Here is a 20,146-nt window from a genome sequence, read left to right as displayed (position 1 = left end):
TGTAACCGCTTGGTGTTCATCATGGCAAATGTCACTTAACACTGAAAAATGCAAGTTAATGACATTCAGCCGCAAAAAATCTAACTCTTCGTTCAATTACATGCTCGATAAAAGCTTAGTCTCTCAGGTGTCTTCTTACAAATACCTCGGTGTCCATTTTTCATGTAACTTGTCCTGGTCCACTCATATCCAGAAAATAACAGCTAAAGCATCCCGGACCTTAGGCTACCTAAAACGGAATCTTCATGGAACTCCTGCTACTACCCGTAAGCTCGCCTATCAAACATTTGTTCGTCCGCAACTCGAATATGCGTCATCCATTTGGTCACCTCACCAGGCTTATTTAATTAACTCCCTTGAATCAGTCCAAAATCGTGCTGCGCGTTTCATCTCCAGAAACTATGACCGTCACTCAAGCGTCACAAACATTAAATTATCGCTCTCTCTTTGTACCTTGCAATCACGAAGATTAATTGCCCTAGTCTGCTTATTTCACAAAATAGTCTATAGCACTAATCATTCGACTCTCCCTCTTGCCCAACCTCACCGCACCTCGCGCCGTTTAAACAACCATCTCAGCTTTCAACGCCTTTCAGGTAAAACCGTTGCATTCAATTCATCCGCTTTGCCGCAGGCTATTGTTCACTGGAATGGTCTTCCGCAACACATCGTCAATATTCGTGATCCAGCTTCTTTTAGGACCGAAATAACAGCCATTTTTTCTAATTACTGACGCGTCAATAACTATTGTATAATGATGTTCTTATTGTTTGATGGTGAGTACTAACAGTCAGTTGGCATTGTGTAATGATGTTCTTATTGTTTTATGGTGAGTACTAACAGTCAGTTGGCATTGTGTAATGATGTTCTTACTGTTTAATGAGTACTAACAGTCAATCAGCATTATATAATCATGTCATGCATGCTCCTGTTATTACCCCTATTTATGTAATCCCCCCCCTCACACAATACTCCATGCTTGGAGCCTGTGAGGCAACGTGAATAAATAAATAAATAAATAAATAAATAAAGATGTCAAGACAGCCACTCGTACTTTAGAGCAGGCTGACCACATAGAGATTGCGGACAGCCACCTTCTTTACCTGTGGGAAGCAGAGAGGACTCGAAAAACAACTCAAACGACTGTGGTGGAACCGCAATCTGCGCAGAAGAATAGCTAGGCTAAACAAGGAGATCGAGGATCACGCAGTTAAACTTGCACAGCAAAACCGAAAGGAAATATGCAGCCACATGGATCGCAATATGCAATATGGAAGTCTCTAATACTTAGAGCTTGCTGTCATCTACCTGACCCCACAGGTAGCTAGACCACTCAGAGGCAGAACTTCCAAAAGCTTGTACATGCATATGCAGACACACCAGAGGACTTTTTCCTAGAACTTGAAGACAATAAATACATCGGCAATGCTCCAAGCTAAGGCTTCCCAGATTATGCCGGTCCGGAAAACACGTAGCTCGACTCCCTCATTACTATGGGTAAGGTTAGGACAAAAATTGCGAAGCTAAGCTGCAAATCCGCCTCTGGCCCTGATGCGGTTACCAACAAGATCCTCCATAACCTGGATGAAGAGTCTTTACACTCCCTAACTGAGTACATGCAGAAATGCTGGTCGGTGGGCTCAATCTAACAAACATGGAAAGCGGCAGAGATCATTCTCACTCCAAAACCAGGCAAGGTCCTCAGCCTTGAGAATCTCGGGCCAGTTTCGCTCATGTCTTGTGTGTAAGCTCATGCAGCACGTAGTTTAGACCCACGTCCATCAGTTTAAGGCGGAGAACGAGCTGTACTCCCACACCAATACTGGATTTTGACCAAAACTTTTTATGCAGGATGTAATGCTTCAACTCAGAAATCAGATTATTGAGGCTAAAACACGGGACACGAGAATAACTCTCAGACTCGACCTGGAGAAGGCCTTTGATAAAGTCAGACATAATGCGATCTTGGAGAACCTTCACGAACTCGAGGTGGGAGCACACACCTTCAACTATATCCGTGACTTTCTCTCGGGTAGAGAGGCCTATTTTCAAGTAGGAGGTTTCCACATAGATGACTTCCTCCTAGGCAACAAGGGCACCCCACGGGAATCGGTCCTCTCACACTTCCTCTTCAAAAGTGCAAAGCTGAAACTTCCAGACCAATTAGCGCAGATCCCGAAACTCCACTACAGCCTTTATGTGGACGATATCACTTTGTGGACCGTCGAGGGCAGTGATGCCCAAATCAAGGAGAGACTCCAGCGTGCAACCGATAACGTGGGGAACTATGTGGACCCCGGGGGACTGTGGACCTCTCCTGCCAAATCTGAACTTCTCGTATTCCGCAAAACCAGATTCCTTGCACAACCCCCCCCCCCCGGCCATCGAACTATCTGCGGAGTACCGTTCTTCAAGCACCCACCAGCGTTTGTGTCGAGTACCAATGCGCACCAATGCTTGTGTGATCCTTGTGTTGTCCGAAGTCTTCTTCTCAAAACGCGATTATGTGTGACCATGTTAACTACCAACTAGCCCAATTTTAAACCCCCTTATACCCAAAATTAGTATATTGGGCCTAATTCTGCAGGAACGCAGCTTCAATGATGACACAATCCAAAAACTTCAGGATACCTTGCCGCAAATTATACGACTCATTTGCCGCATTAGTAACTGCCACTTGCGCATGAGGGAAAGCAATCTCTCGGTTTAGTACAAACCTTCGTGATCAGCCTCATAGCCTACATATGCCCTTACGTATATCTCAAGTCAGCTGAAGAAGAGAAAGTGGAAGCCATAATCAGAAAATGCGTCAAACAAGCAGTTCGGCTGCCCATCCACACAGCGACTGTAAGGCCTCAGTCTTCATATAGCCATAAGTGCGATTATTTCAGCGGTCACTATCTCAAGATATGAATGGCTATCGGTCACACCAACTGGCAGACGCTTTCTGTCCACACTAAATATACAGTGGAACCTCGATTATACGTCCCCCGGTCATGCGACGACCCGCATTTTACGACGAATTTGTGCGGTCCCGGCAAAACCCCCATAGAGACAATGCATTAAAAACCTCGGTTATACGATGCAAATTTTAGAAGGACCCCGCTTCGTACGACGGCTGGCTCGTACCGTCCGTCAAAAAAGGCCGTCAGCAAACGCAGGCCGGGATGTACCGTATTTTCGCGATTCTAAGCACCCCCCCCCCCCCCTATTTTCGGAAAAAAATTTCTGAAAAAAAAAAACTGCATGCGAATCTAAGCACCCCCGTTTTTGCGCGGAAGAGAGCGTTGCCGAGGCCGCCAAGTGCACTTGCTCTCTTTTTCGTCGAGCCTGTGCAGTCGGAGTCCCAAGGAGGCGCGGCCTGCGTGTTGTCGTTGCGACTGAGAGAAGGATGAAAAGGAAAGCGCACGGGCCCGCCTACTGGCGTGAGCCAAGCCACCACCGCTGCCGAGGAGAGTTAAAAGATCAGAGGAAAGATAAAGAGAAAAGATAAGACGCGCGTCCCAGCAACAGATGCGTCTGCAGGAGCCGACGCTGATGAAAAAACAGATAAGCGGGCGAGGCCGCGCTCGCCCAAGCGAGGACAGCGGCGTCCACGGCGCTTTTTGTAATGAAGTAATGGATGCTTGTGCCCCATGATAAAACTTCCGAAGTGGACAACGATGCAGAGGTTTGCGCTCCCATTCCTAGTTACGCGGACGTGTTGCAGAGCGTCGACAACATCCGGCGCTTTGCTTGCGCGCGCGACGATGTTGGCGGCCTACTGCCAGACGTGGCAGCCCTTGAAAGAAAGTTGATGCGCCGAGGTTGGGCAAAGGTGCAAAAAAAAAAATTACCGATTTTTTAAACGGTAATAAAGATTTTTTTGCAAATCTGTTTCAAACAAATGCTGGGTCTTGTCTTTTTTAATCTGATTGGCGTACTTGCCGCGGGCTTGAAGCCGGTCAACAGTTTTCGGCGCAAGGCCGAGCGCCACTGGCCGCATTCTTTGATTTTCGATTATACGACACCCGGATTATACGACGGTTTCGCGTGGTCCCCTGAACGTCGTATAATCGAGGTTCCACTGTAACATAAAAACGACAAGCAGACCAACAACTGATCTTCCCAAACATGCACGACAGCTTACAGTCATCCCACCGACACCTCGGAACATGCACCAAAATTTCAACGTTATGCAGAGAGATCCAAATCCTTGGGCAAACGTTTTCTTAACGATACCACTGTAGTATATGTAGATGCAGTAGATTCCTCGGCTGACAAGATGGTAGCTGTGGTCACGACAGAACACGGTAAACTCATAAATGGGGGCACTGCACGCACTCAGCCTACACATGCTGGGGAAGAAAGAGCCATTGCTCTAGCCATTGCAGGATCCTCGACAGAAACTATTGTCAGCAACTCAAAATTGGCGATACGTAACTATACGTTGGGAAGAATCTCCCTATAAGCAGCATAGATTCTGCAACTTCAAAATTCTCTGCCCACTTTCGCTTAATCTGGACGCCTGCTCTCGTCTCCTTTGGTGGTAGTGAGGCGGCTCATAACCTGGCTCGAGAACTGTCCCGCCGAGCTGGGTCATGCAGCTTGACCGCACTATACTCCAGCAAGGACAGGTTGTTTTGTTAGAGAAATCCAGCAGCACTACAGGCTTGCAAGGCTCAGATTCCCCAAGCAGATAAAATGCTCTCCAAACAACAGGCCAAAGCCAACACCTAATCAAATCCGTAAGTGTGTACGTTCTATTCGGAAGGACTCTCTGACAAATGCAAAAATTGTGATAGCGAAGCCGATCTAAATCACACAATCTGGAACTGCCCGCAGTATTTACCCGCGAGTCACTTCATTACCGACTCTGATCATTGGGAGGCTCTAATGCTCAGCCCCGACCCGGGGACACAGAACAAGCTCCTCCAGCTGGCTGAAGACACTGCCACTGCCCAAGGCACAGCAGCCATTGTTTATGCGAGGGGGCGGCTTTGGGTTGCTACAGTGGAACCTCGATTATACGACGTTCAGGGGACCGCGCGAAACCGTCGTATAATCCGGGTGTCGTATAATCGAAAATCAAAGAATGCGGCCAGTGGCGCTCGGCCTTGCGCGGAAAACTGTTGACCGGCTTCAAGCCCGCGGCAAGTACGCCAATCAGATTAAAAAAGACAAAACCCAGCATTTGTTTGAAACAGATTTGCAAAAAAATCTTTATTACCGTTTAAAAAAAATCGGTAATTTTTTTTTTTTTGCACCTTTGCCCAACCTCGGCGCATCAACTTTCTTTCAAGGGCTGCCACGTCCGGCAGTAGGTTGCCAACATCGTCGCGCGCGCAAGCAAAGCACCGGATGTTGTCGACGCTCTGCAACAGGTCCGCGTAACTAGGAATGGGAGCGCAAACCTCTGCATCGTTGTCCACTTCCTCTTCGTCGGAAGTTTTATCGTGGGGCACAAGCATCCATTACTTCCATTACAAAAAGCGCCGTGGACGCCGCTGTCCTCGCTTGGGCGAGCCGCGAGCGCAGCCTCGCCCGCTTATCTGTTTTTTCATCAGCGTCTGCTCCTGCAGACGCATCTGTTGCTGCGACCGCGTCTTATCTTTTCTCTTTATCTTTCCTCTTATCTTTTAACTCTCCTCGGCAGCGGTGGTGGCTTGGCTCACGCCAGTAGGCGGGCCCGTGCGCTTTCCTTTTCATCCTTCTCTCAGTCACAACAACAACACGCAGGCCGCGCCTCCTTGGGACTCCGACTGCACAGGCTCGACGAAAAAGAGAGCAAGTGCACTTGGCGGCCTCGGCAACGCTCTCTTCCGCGCAAAAACGGGGGTGCTTAGATTCACAGGCAAAGTTTTTTTTTTTTTTCAGAAATTTTTTTCCGAAAATAGGGGGGGGGGGGGGGGTGCTTAGAATCGCGAAAATACGGTACATCCCGGCCTACATTTGCTGACGACCTTTTTTGACGGACGGTACGAGCTAGCCGTCGTACGAAGCGGGGTTCTTCTAAAATTTGCGTCGTATAACCGAGGTTTTTAATGCATTGTCTCTATGGGGGTTTTGCCGGGACCGCACAAATTCGTCGTAAAATGCGGGTCGTCGCATGACCGGGGGACGTATAATCGAGGTTCCACTGTACTTCATATCTGCTGGTAATGAAGTTTCACCACCACCACCACCCCAGACTACAGGCAAATTAGCACTACCTCCCTACACATTGCTTCTAAAATATCATTCACGTATGCACCAAAACACTGGTGCTAAAAGCACACTTGAAAGTCGTAGACCAGCTGCAGAGCAGTGGTTAGCACTGCACACCATTTTTGTCAATGATGGTTCCGAAGGCCAAAGATGACGGCTGCCGTAGTGCCACCAACTGTTGTGCCCAGCGCAAACTGTAAACTGTGTAAGCTCCCTGAGTTGCGCGTAGGTCTGTCATATTCCTCTCCCAAGCATCCATGTTATGAGGAAAAGCAGCAACTTTTGCATGCAGGGGGCAGACTGGTGCAGCGGGCAGTGGGAGTGCAGCTTAAATCCCTTATTTTTAGCTACCGAAGTTGCTTTATTCTAGGCAGAATGCTGTTTAACTGGATGACACAGCTTGTCACTAATGCGTCGGCTGCACTAAGGCCTGTCTCAATGAGCTACGAACAAAATACTTGTCATGTGTATGGGTGGCCACAGCTGTTGTAAACGGCAAAAATCACATGCGTCGTCTTTTTTTGCGATTAGCAAACACGTGTCATACACTGCACATTTCTGTTAAGTGCCTGCTTTGCGTAACTGAATTTGCTCTCCAAAGTAAAGCTGGACAGATGGCTTGAATTTTTGCAATTCATGATCAGTGAACTAAAATTTCGGCATTTTGTATATCTTGGGGAACTCCATTTATCACAAAATGTTTTTACGACTTAACAAGCTACTGATACTACGATTCTACAAAAAAAATAGTGGAAACAGATTGCCAGCAAGTGCAGCTACAGTGCAGTAGAAGGTATACGACATCTTGACATATGCGAATAATACTGAAGTGAACAGCTACATTTTCTGCTAATGAGCTTGTGCAACAGGCTATACATTTCTTGTGAAACTTAGTCGCAAGGTGAGAAAATAATGCCAGCGAGAGATTTCTTAATTAAAACGTGAAACCCTGCTTATAAGAGGACTCTCATATCACAAACTCCTCCCCAGCAATTGTTGCAAAGGGGCTCAACTGTATGAAAAAAGAACTGACATTTGCGTGAATTTGGCTTTTAAGCCCTGCATCACCCTTTAGAAACCAAACCATTTGGGATGACAGTGGATAAATTCTTGCTTTTCAACAGCCAACAACACACGTAAGCTGGACTTCAATCAGCCATCCAAATGTGCAAGCTGGGGGGGCGGGGAGGGGAATTGGTATAGTGTTTTAAAGGTGCACTGAAGAGGATTCTGAACTCGTCTTTTTGCCGCAGGAACTCGATCTACATGTTCCTAGCATTCTTAGAAACTGCAACTTAATGCCCTGTATGGCCGATTTCCCTAATTAAATCGAATTAACGTCCGGCTCCCGCCCTTTTTTTTGAATTCTGCCTCGTACGATGGGCGGAGTCGACCAACGCGTGGAGTGCCTTGCAGCCAGCTCCGTGGAGGCTTTGCATTCGCTTTATTTTGTGTTTGAGGTTTCCATGAATAAATAGTTTCATTCGCAGATAATATAGCCGCAAAATAAGCCCGCAGAAATAAAAATACGCGCAGACTATTTGCTACTACGGACTACTACGTATTACTCCGCCGATGGCAGAGCGGCAAGCCGCCACGGGACTGGGTGAAAGGCACTCCCCGCGTTTGTCGACTCCGCCCACCGTACGAGGCAGAATTAAAAAAAAAGGGCGGGAGCCGGCCGTTAATTCGATTTAATTAGGGAAATCGGCCACACAGGGCAATAAGTCGCAGTTTCTAAGAATGCTCGGAACGTGCAGATCGAGTTCCTGCGGCAAAAAGACGAGTTCAGATTCCTCTTCAGTGCACCTTTAATGTAGTTAAACCGAGGAGACATGCGAAAGCATGCGTTACACCTGATTGGCTCAAGGTTTTGCTTTGGGGTCGTCGGCATGTCTGGCGATGATATTAGACTCAAAGCCATCTGATCAGTTGGCGCCACAGATGGAAGTTGATGACTACAACGTGCAATGCACAGGGCAAGAGTATTGCAGTTCAAACACTAATCGTGATCAGCTGCAGCGATAGCATAGTGCTCTGGTGCAGTGGCTAACAGAGCTGTTCACGAAGCAACGGCTCCGAATCCTATTTACTGCATACACCTGTGTCAGGGCTGCCCACGGCCCCCGACTTGGTAGCTGATAATTCGAGGCAAAAAAAAAAAGTGGGCCAAAAGAATTGCTTCATGAGCACATAATTTTGCCCACATGGTGCATTACACTGGGAGCTGACAGCCACATGCGTGGCACGCCGCTCTTAAGGGGGGACCCTGGTCTTGAAAAAAAAATTTTATTAATCTAGATATAGTAATGAAATTTCAGGCCACATGTATTTTTGTGTGCTGATTTTAGATATGTCATTTAATTTCGTGTAAAACAATTCCTTGAGCACTTGTGCAATTTTTATGCAAATATTTTGGGAAAAGTTTTAAAGAAAATTTGCTGTAGGAAACTCGCTGAAATGCACGCCATTGGGTTCTCTTGAGACCAAGGAATGCAATAAGGGTGAAATTATCATCCTGGCTATCATAGAACTTGAGTTATACGGTACTGAAGCTGCCACTTCAGAAACAGGATTACACTTTTCTTCTCATTTCTGAAGCAACAACTTCAAAACTCTATAACTCAAGCTCTATGATAGCCAGGATGATAATTTTACCCTTATTGAATTCCTTGGTGTCAAGAGAATCCAATGGCATGCATTTCAGCAAGTTTCCTGCAGCAAATTTTTTGCAAAAGTTTTCCCAAAATACTTGCATAAAAATTGCAAAGTGCTCAAGGAATTGTTTTACACAAAATTAAATGACATATCTAGAATCAGCGCACAAAAATATACGTGGCCTGAAAATTTTATAACTGCAACTTCATTAATAAAAATTTTTTTTTAAGACCAGGGTCCCCCCTTAACCCTTTCACTGCTAGGTTTTTTTACTCACATCTGCACACACCCTGCCGGGTTTTTTTCGCATGTTAGTTTCCTGGAAATTTTTTGCTAGTAACGCACTAAAATGCTGTGCAGGACATGTAGACATGTTTATTCAGGATAATCTTATAGATATTAACCAATCTGGCCTGTCGGATTTCCTCTTCTTACGTGGATTTTTCGGTGGCAGGGGGACTTCATTGCTGTCATCACTCGACAAGGCACCTAGGTGGGCTCCTTCCTCGTTCTCATTATCATTGGACTCCAAATTCACAAGCAATTTTGAATTTCTGCGTCCGTCAAAGCGCGGACGAGTGTGGCACATAGCCTTATGGCTGCTGTGCGGAGACCAAAACGAAGTGACTCGGATGCGGAAACATGCGCGCCATCTGTTGTTTAAAATTTACCCTACAAAATCTATGAATTTACGGAGTCTCTCCTTAGATGGCGGTAAATGTTTGCATCGTTTTTTTTTTTTACACGAGTATTATCGGGAGCGGCAGGGGGTGAGTTAAAAAGCCAAAACGAGTTAACTCGGGAGAGGCAGGGGGTGTGCAGAGTTATCTCGGGAGTGGCAGACTAAGGGTTAACAGCCGGTCAGTTGAGCACCATACCTTCAGAGGATCGTGATCCCAACTTACAATCAAGTTACTACTTCCCCCAAAACTAATCTAGCAATCTGTTTTACTTTGAGATGAATTCACACATGCACGCATTCCATCATCCATACTTTCAATGCACCAGGTATTAGAAGGATTCGCCGGGAATGCGTTAATTCTCTACCATCCATACTTTCAATGCACCAGGTATTAGAAGGATTCGCCGGGAATGCGTTAATTCTCTACCATCCATACTTTCAATGCACCAGGTATTAGAAGGATTCGCCGGGACTGCACTCATTCGTCGTTGAGCGTTTCAGCCTAAGAAAGGCACGCATAATCTGGGCTCCGCTGTAGTCAAAAACTATGAAAAATGCCAGTCCTGTGTGAGGGACACACCCCGTCAAAACCATTAAAAAAGTGCCGCCCTTAGTTCATTTAAGGGGGGACACTGGTCTTGAAAAGAAAATTTTATTAATTCAGTCATAATTATGAAATTTTCAGGGCACATGTATTTTTGTGCGCTGATTTTAGATATGTCATTTAATTTCATGTAAAACAATTCTTTGAGCACTTATGCACTTTTTACGCAAGTACTTTGCGGAGAGTTTTGAAGAAAATTTGCTGTAGGAAATTCGCTGAAATGTATGCCATTGGGTTCTCTTGACACCAAGGAATCCAGTAAGGGTAAAATTGTCATCCTGGCTCTCATAGAACTTGAGTTATAGGGTACTGAAGCTGCCACTTCAGAAACAGGAATACACACTTTCATTCTCATTTCTGAAGCGACAACTTCAAAACTCTATAACTCAAGTTCTATGATAGGCAGGAAGACAATTCCACCCTTATTGCATTCCTTGGTGTAAAGAGAACATAATGGCATACATTTCAGCGAGTTTCCCGCAGCAAATTTTCTTCAAAACTCTCCGCAAAATACCTGCATAACATGTGCATGTGCTCAAGGAATTGTTTTACGTGAAATTAAATGACATATTTAGAATCGGCACACAAAAATACATATTCCCTGAAGATTTCGTAACTGTGACTTCATTAATAAAAATTTTTTTTTCAAGACCAGTGTCCCCCCTTAAAGTCAAGGCTTCAGCGATGACTGCTTTTGTAGCTTTGGTCATGAACTGATCCTCAGGCTAAGAATGCCGACCCAGCCAAGTGTCCTGTAGCCAAGGTGGACACACATGAACTAGCCGAATCTGCTACTCTAAATGAAGCCGGCAACAGCGTGCTCACCTCTACCGCCACCACCGCCTCCGGATGAGCCAGGATTGGGGCAGTCCCTGCTCATGTGACCCTCCTCACCACACTTGAAGCAGCCTGCAAATAGATCCAACATCGGCCCGTGTGCAATGCGAAACAAGGAAAACAGCGTAAAAGGGGCCCGTGTGTATTGGCACACAACAAAGAAAACAGTGTAAAAGGTAGCAAGATGCACAGATATGTTTACTCAAAAGAAAAAGTTCAGTAATGCGCTGGTTCCCTAATTTAGTGATATCATGGCAAATGGAAACTCAAGGGACTGGAAAAAGGTCCAAATAACGTCGCATCAAATTATTTTGTTAAAAAAGAAACAGGCAATGGTCGTCTGAGTGAGTGAAAACTGCATGGAAATGACAATTTTCATTCCAGGCAGTGGATTTTCTTTCACTACGGTGTGATGGAATAGTAATGTAGCGCAAATTACAGTAAAACCTTAGATTCTGGTTTCTAGTTTATAGGGGTTTGGTTGGTTTGGTTTATGGGGTTTAACGTCCCAAAGCGACTCAGGCTATGAGGGACGCCGCAGTGAAGGGCTCCGAAATTTCGACCACCTGGGGTTCTGTAACGTGCACTGACATCGCACAGTACACGGGCTGGTTGGGGTTTAACGTCCCAAAGCGACTCAGGCTATGAGGGACGCCGCAGTGAAGGGCTCCGAAATTTCGACCACCTGGGGTTCTGTAACGTGCACTGACATCGCACAGTACACGGGCTGGTTGGGGTTTAACGTCCCAAAGCGATTCAGGCTATGAGGGACGCCGCAGTGAAGGGCTCCGAAATTTCGACCACCTGGGGTTTTTTTAACAAGCTGCTACTGCCAGCCAGAGTCATCTCTGACTCGCATCATGTGCAATCCAAAGGTTCCTGTTCACACTGCTCACTAGCACACAGATGCTGAGAAACTGGCTGATTTGCTTTTTGCCAGCTTTTCTCTTTAAGGGGGGACCCTGCTCTTTGCGGCCGAAAATTGGTCAAAAAATCGCATTTTCAATCTTTTCATTTTCGCGATACTGAGGTGATTGCGCAGCTATCTACGAATTTTTGTTGAAAAATACCGCCTAATTCATGAGTTATAGCGTTCCAAAGACGTGAAACCGCGCGCGGGGCCCTTTAAATTGCGGTCTAATCGCACAGAACTTTGACTGCCCGCAGTTCGAAAAATACGCGCTCTGCCGGCGCCATTTTGGTTTCGTTTGAAAGGTCTCGATTCAGGCTATTTCCATATTCCGGTTGGCAACTATGAGCAAGCCCAAGCAGCGGCAAACAAAGAAACAAAATTGGGCAAAACGTGCTCTGCTATTGGTTCTCAAAATCCCGTGACCAAAATGGCGACTTTTGGTTGGTTGACGGCATTGACCGTTTGCAGCCCGGCGCCATTTTGTGTGGGTCGGGCAGTCCCACTGTCACGGCGAAGTGAGGTTTGTCAGGCGCTAAGTGCGAAATATTTCAATTTACGCAAGTCTTAATCAAAAAGCACTAAAAGATATTGATACGAAGCGCGCTGGGAACGCTGTATCGTTGCATCCTTGTGTCTACATTCAGCAGCCACGCTCCACGACGGTCCAATAACGCCGTAACCTGCGATGCTTAGCATGACAGCGAGGATTGAACACTCATCCTAAGGGAGCAAAAGGTATAGATCTATAATCAGCGATGAAGCGCTTCGTGATGACCTGATAACCTGATCAGGGCGATTCCTGCCGCGTACAGACAGCGTAATCGTGGCGGCCGCGAAACGGCGTCCCACAAAGCGCGGAATGGGAAACCTTGACGAAATAAATTTGCTTCTCAATGTTTTGAGGGGCAAGATGAGCAAAGAGCACGTCTCGTTTGTTAGGGGCTGACTGCAATCACAGCGCCGTCGTGAGGTAGAATCGCGCGCTGCAGCTTGGGGGAAGTCACAGTGCAAAGGCACTCCTCCAAACAATTCCATCTACTCGCCGGCAATTTGCTTATTGCAACCGCAGTTATGTCGACGGGAAATGGTGCTTTTATATCAGAAACCAGCCAGAACTCACTTCAGTGATTTCTAGTTACCCTTAGTGCCACAAAAATATGCCAAAAACGTTTTTTTCGATTTCTCAAAACTGAAATTTTAGCATGCACACAATTTTGGAGGAGCGATATCTTCAATTCTATATTAGCTATTACTACAATTCTTTTTGTGCTAGAAAGATAAATGCACAGGTTGTGCAATAAGGCTAAATTTGAACTACTGCTTTCTCAGGAAAATTTTGGAAATAAATCCTTTGTCTCAGTAGTCGAAATGAGCTTTTTCTCTGTCATGTTTGACCTGCTGTAACTTTCATCCAAGTCGTCCTAGAATGCTCTTTTATGCCTTACTGCACTCCTTGGTGATTCTAGATCATTTATAAATAGTAATCTTCTCCACAAAGTCTTATGTTAATGTCGTGTCCGGTCGCTGTGTTGAATGCAGCGAAAGACGCACACGGTTCGTTTATTTAAAGCCGATGAGGGTGCGACCAGCGTCGACCGAGGCAGGAGCCGAACTGGCCGCCCGAAGAAAGGAGGGAGTGGAGAAGCGTCCACGGGAGGGAGTGGCTTCCCAGAACAGGAGGAGGGTGCGGGGGCGCACCGTGGGGGGGCATCCGGCGACAGCGTGCGACGAGGGGCAAGCGGTCGTTAGGAGGAGGATGCGAGTGGTCGTTAGGAGGAGGATTGAGTGGTCGTTAGGAGGAGGATGCGAACTGTCGTTAGGAGGAGGACGCGGGGGCGCACACACACAAAAGCAATAAGGGGACACAACACTTCCTTCCCCCTTAGAAAGTTGCTTGGTATCGTGCAGGGGGTCGGCGCTCACGCGTGGAGGCGCGCTGGCTTTGTGCGCTCGGGGAAGAAACACTTGTAGGCTGGCTGTTGTTCGCTGTGTCTCCTGGGTCTGTCCTGGGAGAAGTCTCTTCTTCCGGGAAGAGGTGCCAGGCTATGTGGGAAAATGGTGCACGTGTTCTCTCCACTGGCGGACAGCTCTCAGACGGCGTCGTAAATCTACGCAGCTGGTTGAGATGTCGGCGTGCTACTGTGCCATGTATGTTGACGAGCCAAGAGCGCAGGCCTATGCGTCTGACAATTGTAGCTTCCTCCCAGCGTGGCTTTTTCAGAAACTGTCGGGCGAGGACGCGCTGCCCCTCATTAAGCGTGCCGCAGCGCGGAATTGCTTTTTCTTCCCGGAACGTCTCTGCCTTTGGCTCGGGGAGGATGGCTGTGAGCTGGGTTCGCATTTCACGCTCGAACATCATTTTCGAGGGGGTCTCGCCTGTTGTGCTCTGAACCGTCGTGTGCTGCTTGAAGAGAAAGCGCGCAAGGCGGCGCTGCAGCGAGCCTGTCTGATCTCTTTCAAGGGCGCGTTTTAGCTCGGCTACGTAGCGCTCGGCTTGTCCGTTTGTCGCTGGGTGGTAGGGGGCCGATGTAACTGATGAGATCCCGTTGTCGCGATAAAACTTGAGGATCTCCGCAGACACAAACGGTGTTCCGTTGTCCGACACTACCTTGCGCGGCAGGCCGAACGTTGCAAATAGTGATCGGAGGTTGTCAATGACTGCTGCCGAAGTCGTCTGTCCCATTTGCCTTATCTCAAGCCACTTTGTGTAGGCATCTACGACCACAAGGAAAGTGCAGCCCACAATTGGTCCTGCAAAATCAATGTGCAGTGTGTGCCATGGTGTGTCTGGCTTTTCCCATTCTGGGACAGGAGCTTTCGGCGGGGCGCTCCGGCTGCTCTGGCAAGGCTTGCATTCTCGCACCACTGTTTCGATGTCGTTGTCAATGCCAGGCCACCACATGTAGCTTCTGGCACACTTTTTCATTGCAACGATGCCCCGATGTCCGGCGTGGATGAGAGACATAGCTTGTGCGCGTAGTTCTCTCGGCATCACAACTTGGGACCCAAATATGATGCAGCCGCGATGGGTGCTCAACTCTGTAGCTCGCCTGCGGTAAGCGTCGAAGTTGTCCCCTTTGAGTTTATGCACGTTGCCTTGTTGAACAGCTGTGTAAACTAGCCGGAGAGCTGCGCACTTCTGCGTAGATGCTGCAACTGTGCCTGCTGTAAGCGGAGGTTCTGGCAGTGCTTCGAACATCAGAACGTCTCCTGGTGGAAATGGTTCGTCAACAGTTGCGTCTAGTGGCAGACGGCTTAGCGCATCGGCGTTTTGATGTTTACCAACCATGTTCTGGCTCGGCGTCTGGTGTATGCCGCATATCATCACGCCTAGTGGAGAAAACCAGTTTCTCCCTAGAAGGCTTGATCCTGTGCCCTTCACAACAAGCAGAGGTAGCGTATGGGTCTGGCCGTTGTAGTTAACCTGCACGTTGGCAGAGCCCAATAGTGGCAGATTCTGTCCTGCCCACGTTCGCAGGTGCGTGTCGTCTTGTTGCAGGGCGGGTGCGTCAGATGGCCATGAAGTTCGGAACGTGTCCTCACTGATCAGAGTACAGGCTGCGCCGGAGTCCACCTCGAACTTAATCAGCTGGTGATGTACGCTTACTTCTGTAAAAATCTTCGGTCGCGTGCCGAGATTCATGGTGTTCAGGTCGTACAACACAGATGGTGTTGCTGATGTTGTTCCATGGAGATCAGATAGCGGCGTATTCTCTGAGGCGTTGACGCTGTGATTAGGCTGGGAAGGTGACTTTATCTTGGCAAGTCTCCGTTTCGTAATGCATGCTCTTTCGATATGCCCTCGCTTGTGGCAAAAATTACACGTGGCTGACTGGAATCGACATCCCTGGGGGTTGTGTTGGTCGTCACACCGCCAGCAGCGTTGTGCCTTTTTGACCGATTTTACAACAACAGAAGGCTTGCGCACCTGGTTGCTTGTCTGGTGTACCGGCTCGGTGTTCCGGCGAATCCCTCTCTGCTGGTGACCGGCGCTCTCCGCTCGAACGGCGATGTCGTAAGCTTTGCTGAATGTGAGGTCCTTCTCAGCGAACAGGCGCTGCTGCAGTGACTCGTCACTCAGTCCGCACACAAATCTGTCGCGTAACATCACGTCCAAGGGAAGCATGGTGGTGTTAGCAGAAGAAGCTGCGTCCATTTCCTGCCCGGTAGCTGTTGTCGACAGCGTTCCAAAATTGCAGTCGGCAGCGAGCTTCTTGAGCGCGGCTACGTAGGCGCTCACAGTTTCTCCTCCCAGTTGATCTCGTCGTTGGAAGCGAGCCCGGCTGTAGACCTCGGATGGCCTTGGGTCGTAGTGCTTTTGCAGCGCTTTTACGATGTCGTCGTAAGACACTGCCGCTGGTGTGCTTGGCTGAATAAGGGCGCAGACAGTATCGTAGGTCTGCTCCCCGCACAGCGTCAGCAGGTTGGCCCTCTTCAAGGCTGGGTCTGTGATGTTGTTAGCTTCAAAGTAGAACTGAAGGCGTCCAACCCACGATGACCACGATGAGCCGTTGAACTCTGGTATCTGATTGGGAAACCCTCGCGTAGCCATGGCTTGTCAATAGCGTTGCGTAGCGCGGGTCGAATCCACTTTCTCGTCGCCACTGTCGTGTCCGGTCGCTGTGTTGAATGCAGCGAAAGACGCACACGGTTCGTTTATTTAAAGCCGATGAGGGTGCGACCAGCGTCGACCGAGGCAGGAGCCGAACTGGCCGCCCGAAGAAAGGAGGGAGTGGAGAAGCGTCCACGGGAGGGAGTGGCTTCCCAGAACAGGAGGAGGGTGCGGGGGCGCACCGTGGGGGGGCATCCGGCGACAGCGTGCGACGAGGGGCAAGCGGTCGTTAGGAGGAGGATGCGAGTGGTCGTTAGGAGGAGGATTGAGTGGTCGTTAGGAGGAGGATGCGAACTGTCGTTAGGAGGAGGACGCGGGGGCGCACACACACAAAAGCAATAAGGGGACACAACAGTTAATTAACCAAACTTCCTCCAAACAAAAGACATTTTTCATGATAAATACAAAACTTACTGCTGCAGGGGGAAACTGTTTGCAGTTTTAGAATCAGCACATGAAAATGTACAAACAGTGAAAATTTGGTGTAAATCTGTCCATAAATAAAAATTGTTCTAAGAGGGGTGTCCCCCCTCAAGGGGGGACCCTGGTCTTGAAAAAAAAATTTTAGTAATGAAGTCATAGTTATGAAATTTTCCAGCAACGTGTATTTTTTGTGTGCCGATTCTAGATATGTCATTTAATTTCATGTAAAAGAATTCCTTGACCACTTGTGCAACTTTTATGCAAGTGTTTTGTGGAAAGTTTTGTAGAAAATTTGCTCCATGAAACTCGCTGAAATACATGCCATTGTGTTCTCTTGACACCAAGGAATACAGTAAGGGTGAAATTGTCATCCTGGCTCTCATAGAACTTGAGTTATAGGGTACTGAAGCTGCCACTTCAGAAACAGGAATACACACTTTCATTCTCATTTCTGAAGCGACAACTTCAAAACTCTATAACTCAAGTTCTATGATAGGCAGGAAGACAATTCCACCCTTATTGCATTCCTTGGTGTAAAGAGAACATAATGGCATACATTTCAGCGAGTTTCCCGCAGCAAATTTTCTTCAAAACTCTCCGCAAAATACCTGCATAACATGTGCATGTGCTCAAGGAATTGTTTTACGTGAAATTAAATGACATATTTAGAATCGGCACACAAAAATACATATTCCCTGAAGATTTCGTAACTGTGACTTCATTAATAAAAATTTTTTTTTCAAGACCAGTGTCCCCCCTTAAAGTCAAGGCTTCAGCGATGACTGCTTTTGTAGCTTTGGTCATGAACTGATCCTCAGGCTAAGAATGCCGACCCAGCCAAGTGTCCTGTAGCCAAGGTGGACACACATGAACTAGCCGAATCTGCTACTCTAAATGAAGCCGGCAACAGCGTGCTCACCTCTGCCGCCACCACCGCCTCCGGATGAGCCAGGATTGGGGCAGTCCCTGCTCATGTGACCCTCCTCACCACACTTGAAGCAGCCTGCAAATAGATCCAACATCGGCCCGTGTGCAATGCGAAACAAGGAAAACAGCGTAAAAGGGGCCCGTGTGTATTGGCACACAACAAAGAAAACAGTGTAAAAGGTAGCAAGATGCACAGATATGTTTACTCAAAAGAAAAAGTTCAGTAATGCGCTGGTTCCCTAATTTAGTGATATCATGGCAAATGGAAACTCAAGGGACTGGAAAAAGGTCCAAATAACGTCGCATCAAATTATTTTGTTAAAAAAGAAACAGGCAATGGTCGTCTGAGTGAGTGAACACTGCATGCAAATGACAATTTTCATTCCAGGCAGTGGATTTTCTTTCACTACGGTGTGATGGAATAGTAATGTAGCGCAAATTACAGTAAAACCTTAGATTCTGGTTTCTAGTTTATAGGGGTTTGGTTGGTTTGGTTTATGGGGTTTAACGTCCCAAAGCGACTCAGGCTATGAGGGACGCCGCAGTGAAGGGCTCCGAAATTTCGACCACCTGGGGTTCTGTAACGTGCACTGACATCGCACAGTACACGGGCTGGTTGGGGTTTAACGTCCCAAAGCGACTCAGGCTATGAGGGACGCCGCAGTGAAGGGCTCCGAAATTTCGACCACCTGGGGTTCTGTAACGTGCACTGACATCGCACAGTACACGGGCTGGTTGGGGTTTAACGTCCCAAAGCGACTCAGGCTATGAGGGACGCCGCAGTGAAGGGCTCCGAAATTTCGACCACCTGGGGTTCTGTAACGTGCACTGACATCGCACAGTACACGGGCTGGTTGGGGTTTAACGTCCCAAAGCGACTCAGGCTATGAGGGACGCCGCAGTGAAGGGCTCCGAAATTTCGACCACCTGGGGTTTTTTTAACAAGCTGCTACTGCCAGCCAGAGTCATCTCTGACTCGCATCATGTGCAATCCAAAGGTTCCTGTTCACACTGCTCACTAGCACACAGATGCTGAGAAACTGGCTGATTTGCTTTTTGCCAGCTTTTCTCTTTAAGGGGGGACCCTGCTCTTTGCGGCCGAAAATTGGTCAAAAAATCGCATTTTCAATCTTTTCATTTTCGCGATACTGAGGTGATTGCGCAGCTATCTACGAATTTTTGTTGAAAAATACCGCCTAATTCATGAGTTATAGCGTTCCAAAGACGTGAAACCGCGCGCGGGGCCCTTTAAATTGCGGTCTAACCGCACAGAACTTTGACTGCCCGCAGTTTGAAAAATACGCGCTCCGCCGGCGCCATTTTGGTTTCGTTTGAAAGGTCTCGATTCAGGCTATTTCCATATTCCGGCTGGCAACTATGAGCAAGCCCAAGCAGCGGCAAGCAAAGAAACAAAATTGGGCAAAACGTGCTCTGCTATTGGTTCTCAAAATCACGTGACCAAAATGGCGACTTTTGGTTGGTTGACGGCATTGACCGTTTGCAGCCCGGCGCCATTTTGTGTGGGTCGGGCAGTCCCACTGTCACGGCGAAGTGAGGTTTGTCAGGCGCTAAGTGCGAAATATTTCAATTTACGCAAGTCTTAATCAAAAAGCACTAAAAGATATTGATACGAAGCGCGCTGGGAACGCTGTATCGTTGCATCCTTGTGTCTACATTCAGCAGCCACGCTCCACGACGGTCCAATAACGCCGTAACCGGCGATGCTTAGCATGACAGCGAGGATTGAACACTCATCCTGAGGGAGCAAAAGGTATAGATCTATAATCAGCGATGAAGCGCTTCGTGATGACCTGATAACCTGATCAGGGCGATTCCTGCCGCGTACAGACAGCGTAATCGTGGCGGCCGCGAAACGGCGTCCCACAAAGCGCGGAATGGGAAACCTTGACGAAATAAATTTGCTTCTCAATGTTTTGAGGGGCAAGATGAGCAAAGAGCACGTCTCGTTTGTTAGGGGCTGACTGCAATCACAGCGCCGTCGTGAGGTAGAATCGCGCGCTGCAGCTTGGGGGAAGTCACAGTGCAAAGGCACTCCTCCAAACAATTCCATCTACTCGCCAGCAATTTGCTTATTGCAACCGCAGTTATGTCGACGGGAAATGGTGCTTTTATATCAGAAACCAGCCAGAACTCACTTCAGTGATTTCTAGTTACCCTTAGTGCCACAAAAATATGCCAAAAAAGTTTTTTTCGATTTCTCAAAACTGAAATTTTAGCATGCACACAATTTTGGAGGAGCGATATCTTCAATTCTATATTAGCTATTACTACAATTCTTTTTGT

At 47.7% G+C, this 20,146-nt stretch overlaps 1 protein-coding gene across 6 annotated transcripts in view; it reads right to left on the bottom strand.

Moving 5' to 3' along the window:
- LOC149355467 (uncharacterized) overlaps nt 1–20,146 on the bottom strand; it is a 109,556-nt gene that overhangs the window by 16,566 nt on the left and 72,844 nt on the right. For all 6 annotated transcript variants that reach the window (XM_089583804.1, XM_089583803.1, XM_089583808.1 and 3 more), the window contains 2 exons: nt 17,835–17,918; nt 10,956–11,039 (listed from right to left, as the gene is read on the bottom strand). In XM_089583804.1, the coding sequence (XP_089439930.1) occupies nt 10,956–11,039; nt 17,835–17,918 (168 nt within the window). The remainder of the gene's footprint in view (nt 1–10,955; nt 11,040–17,834; nt 17,919–20,146) is intronic.

The sequence above is a fragment of the Amblyomma mixtum genome, chromosome 3 (genome assembly GCF_055824585.1).
Source record: "Amblyomma mixtum isolate Tamu chromosome 3, ASM5582458v1, whole genome shotgun sequence".
Lineage (NCBI taxonomy): Eukaryota > Metazoa > Arthropoda > Arachnida > Ixodida > Ixodidae > Amblyomma > Amblyomma mixtum.
The sequence above is the reverse complement of the archived record's forward strand: the minus strand, read 5'-3'. Positions and strand labels throughout refer to the sequence as shown.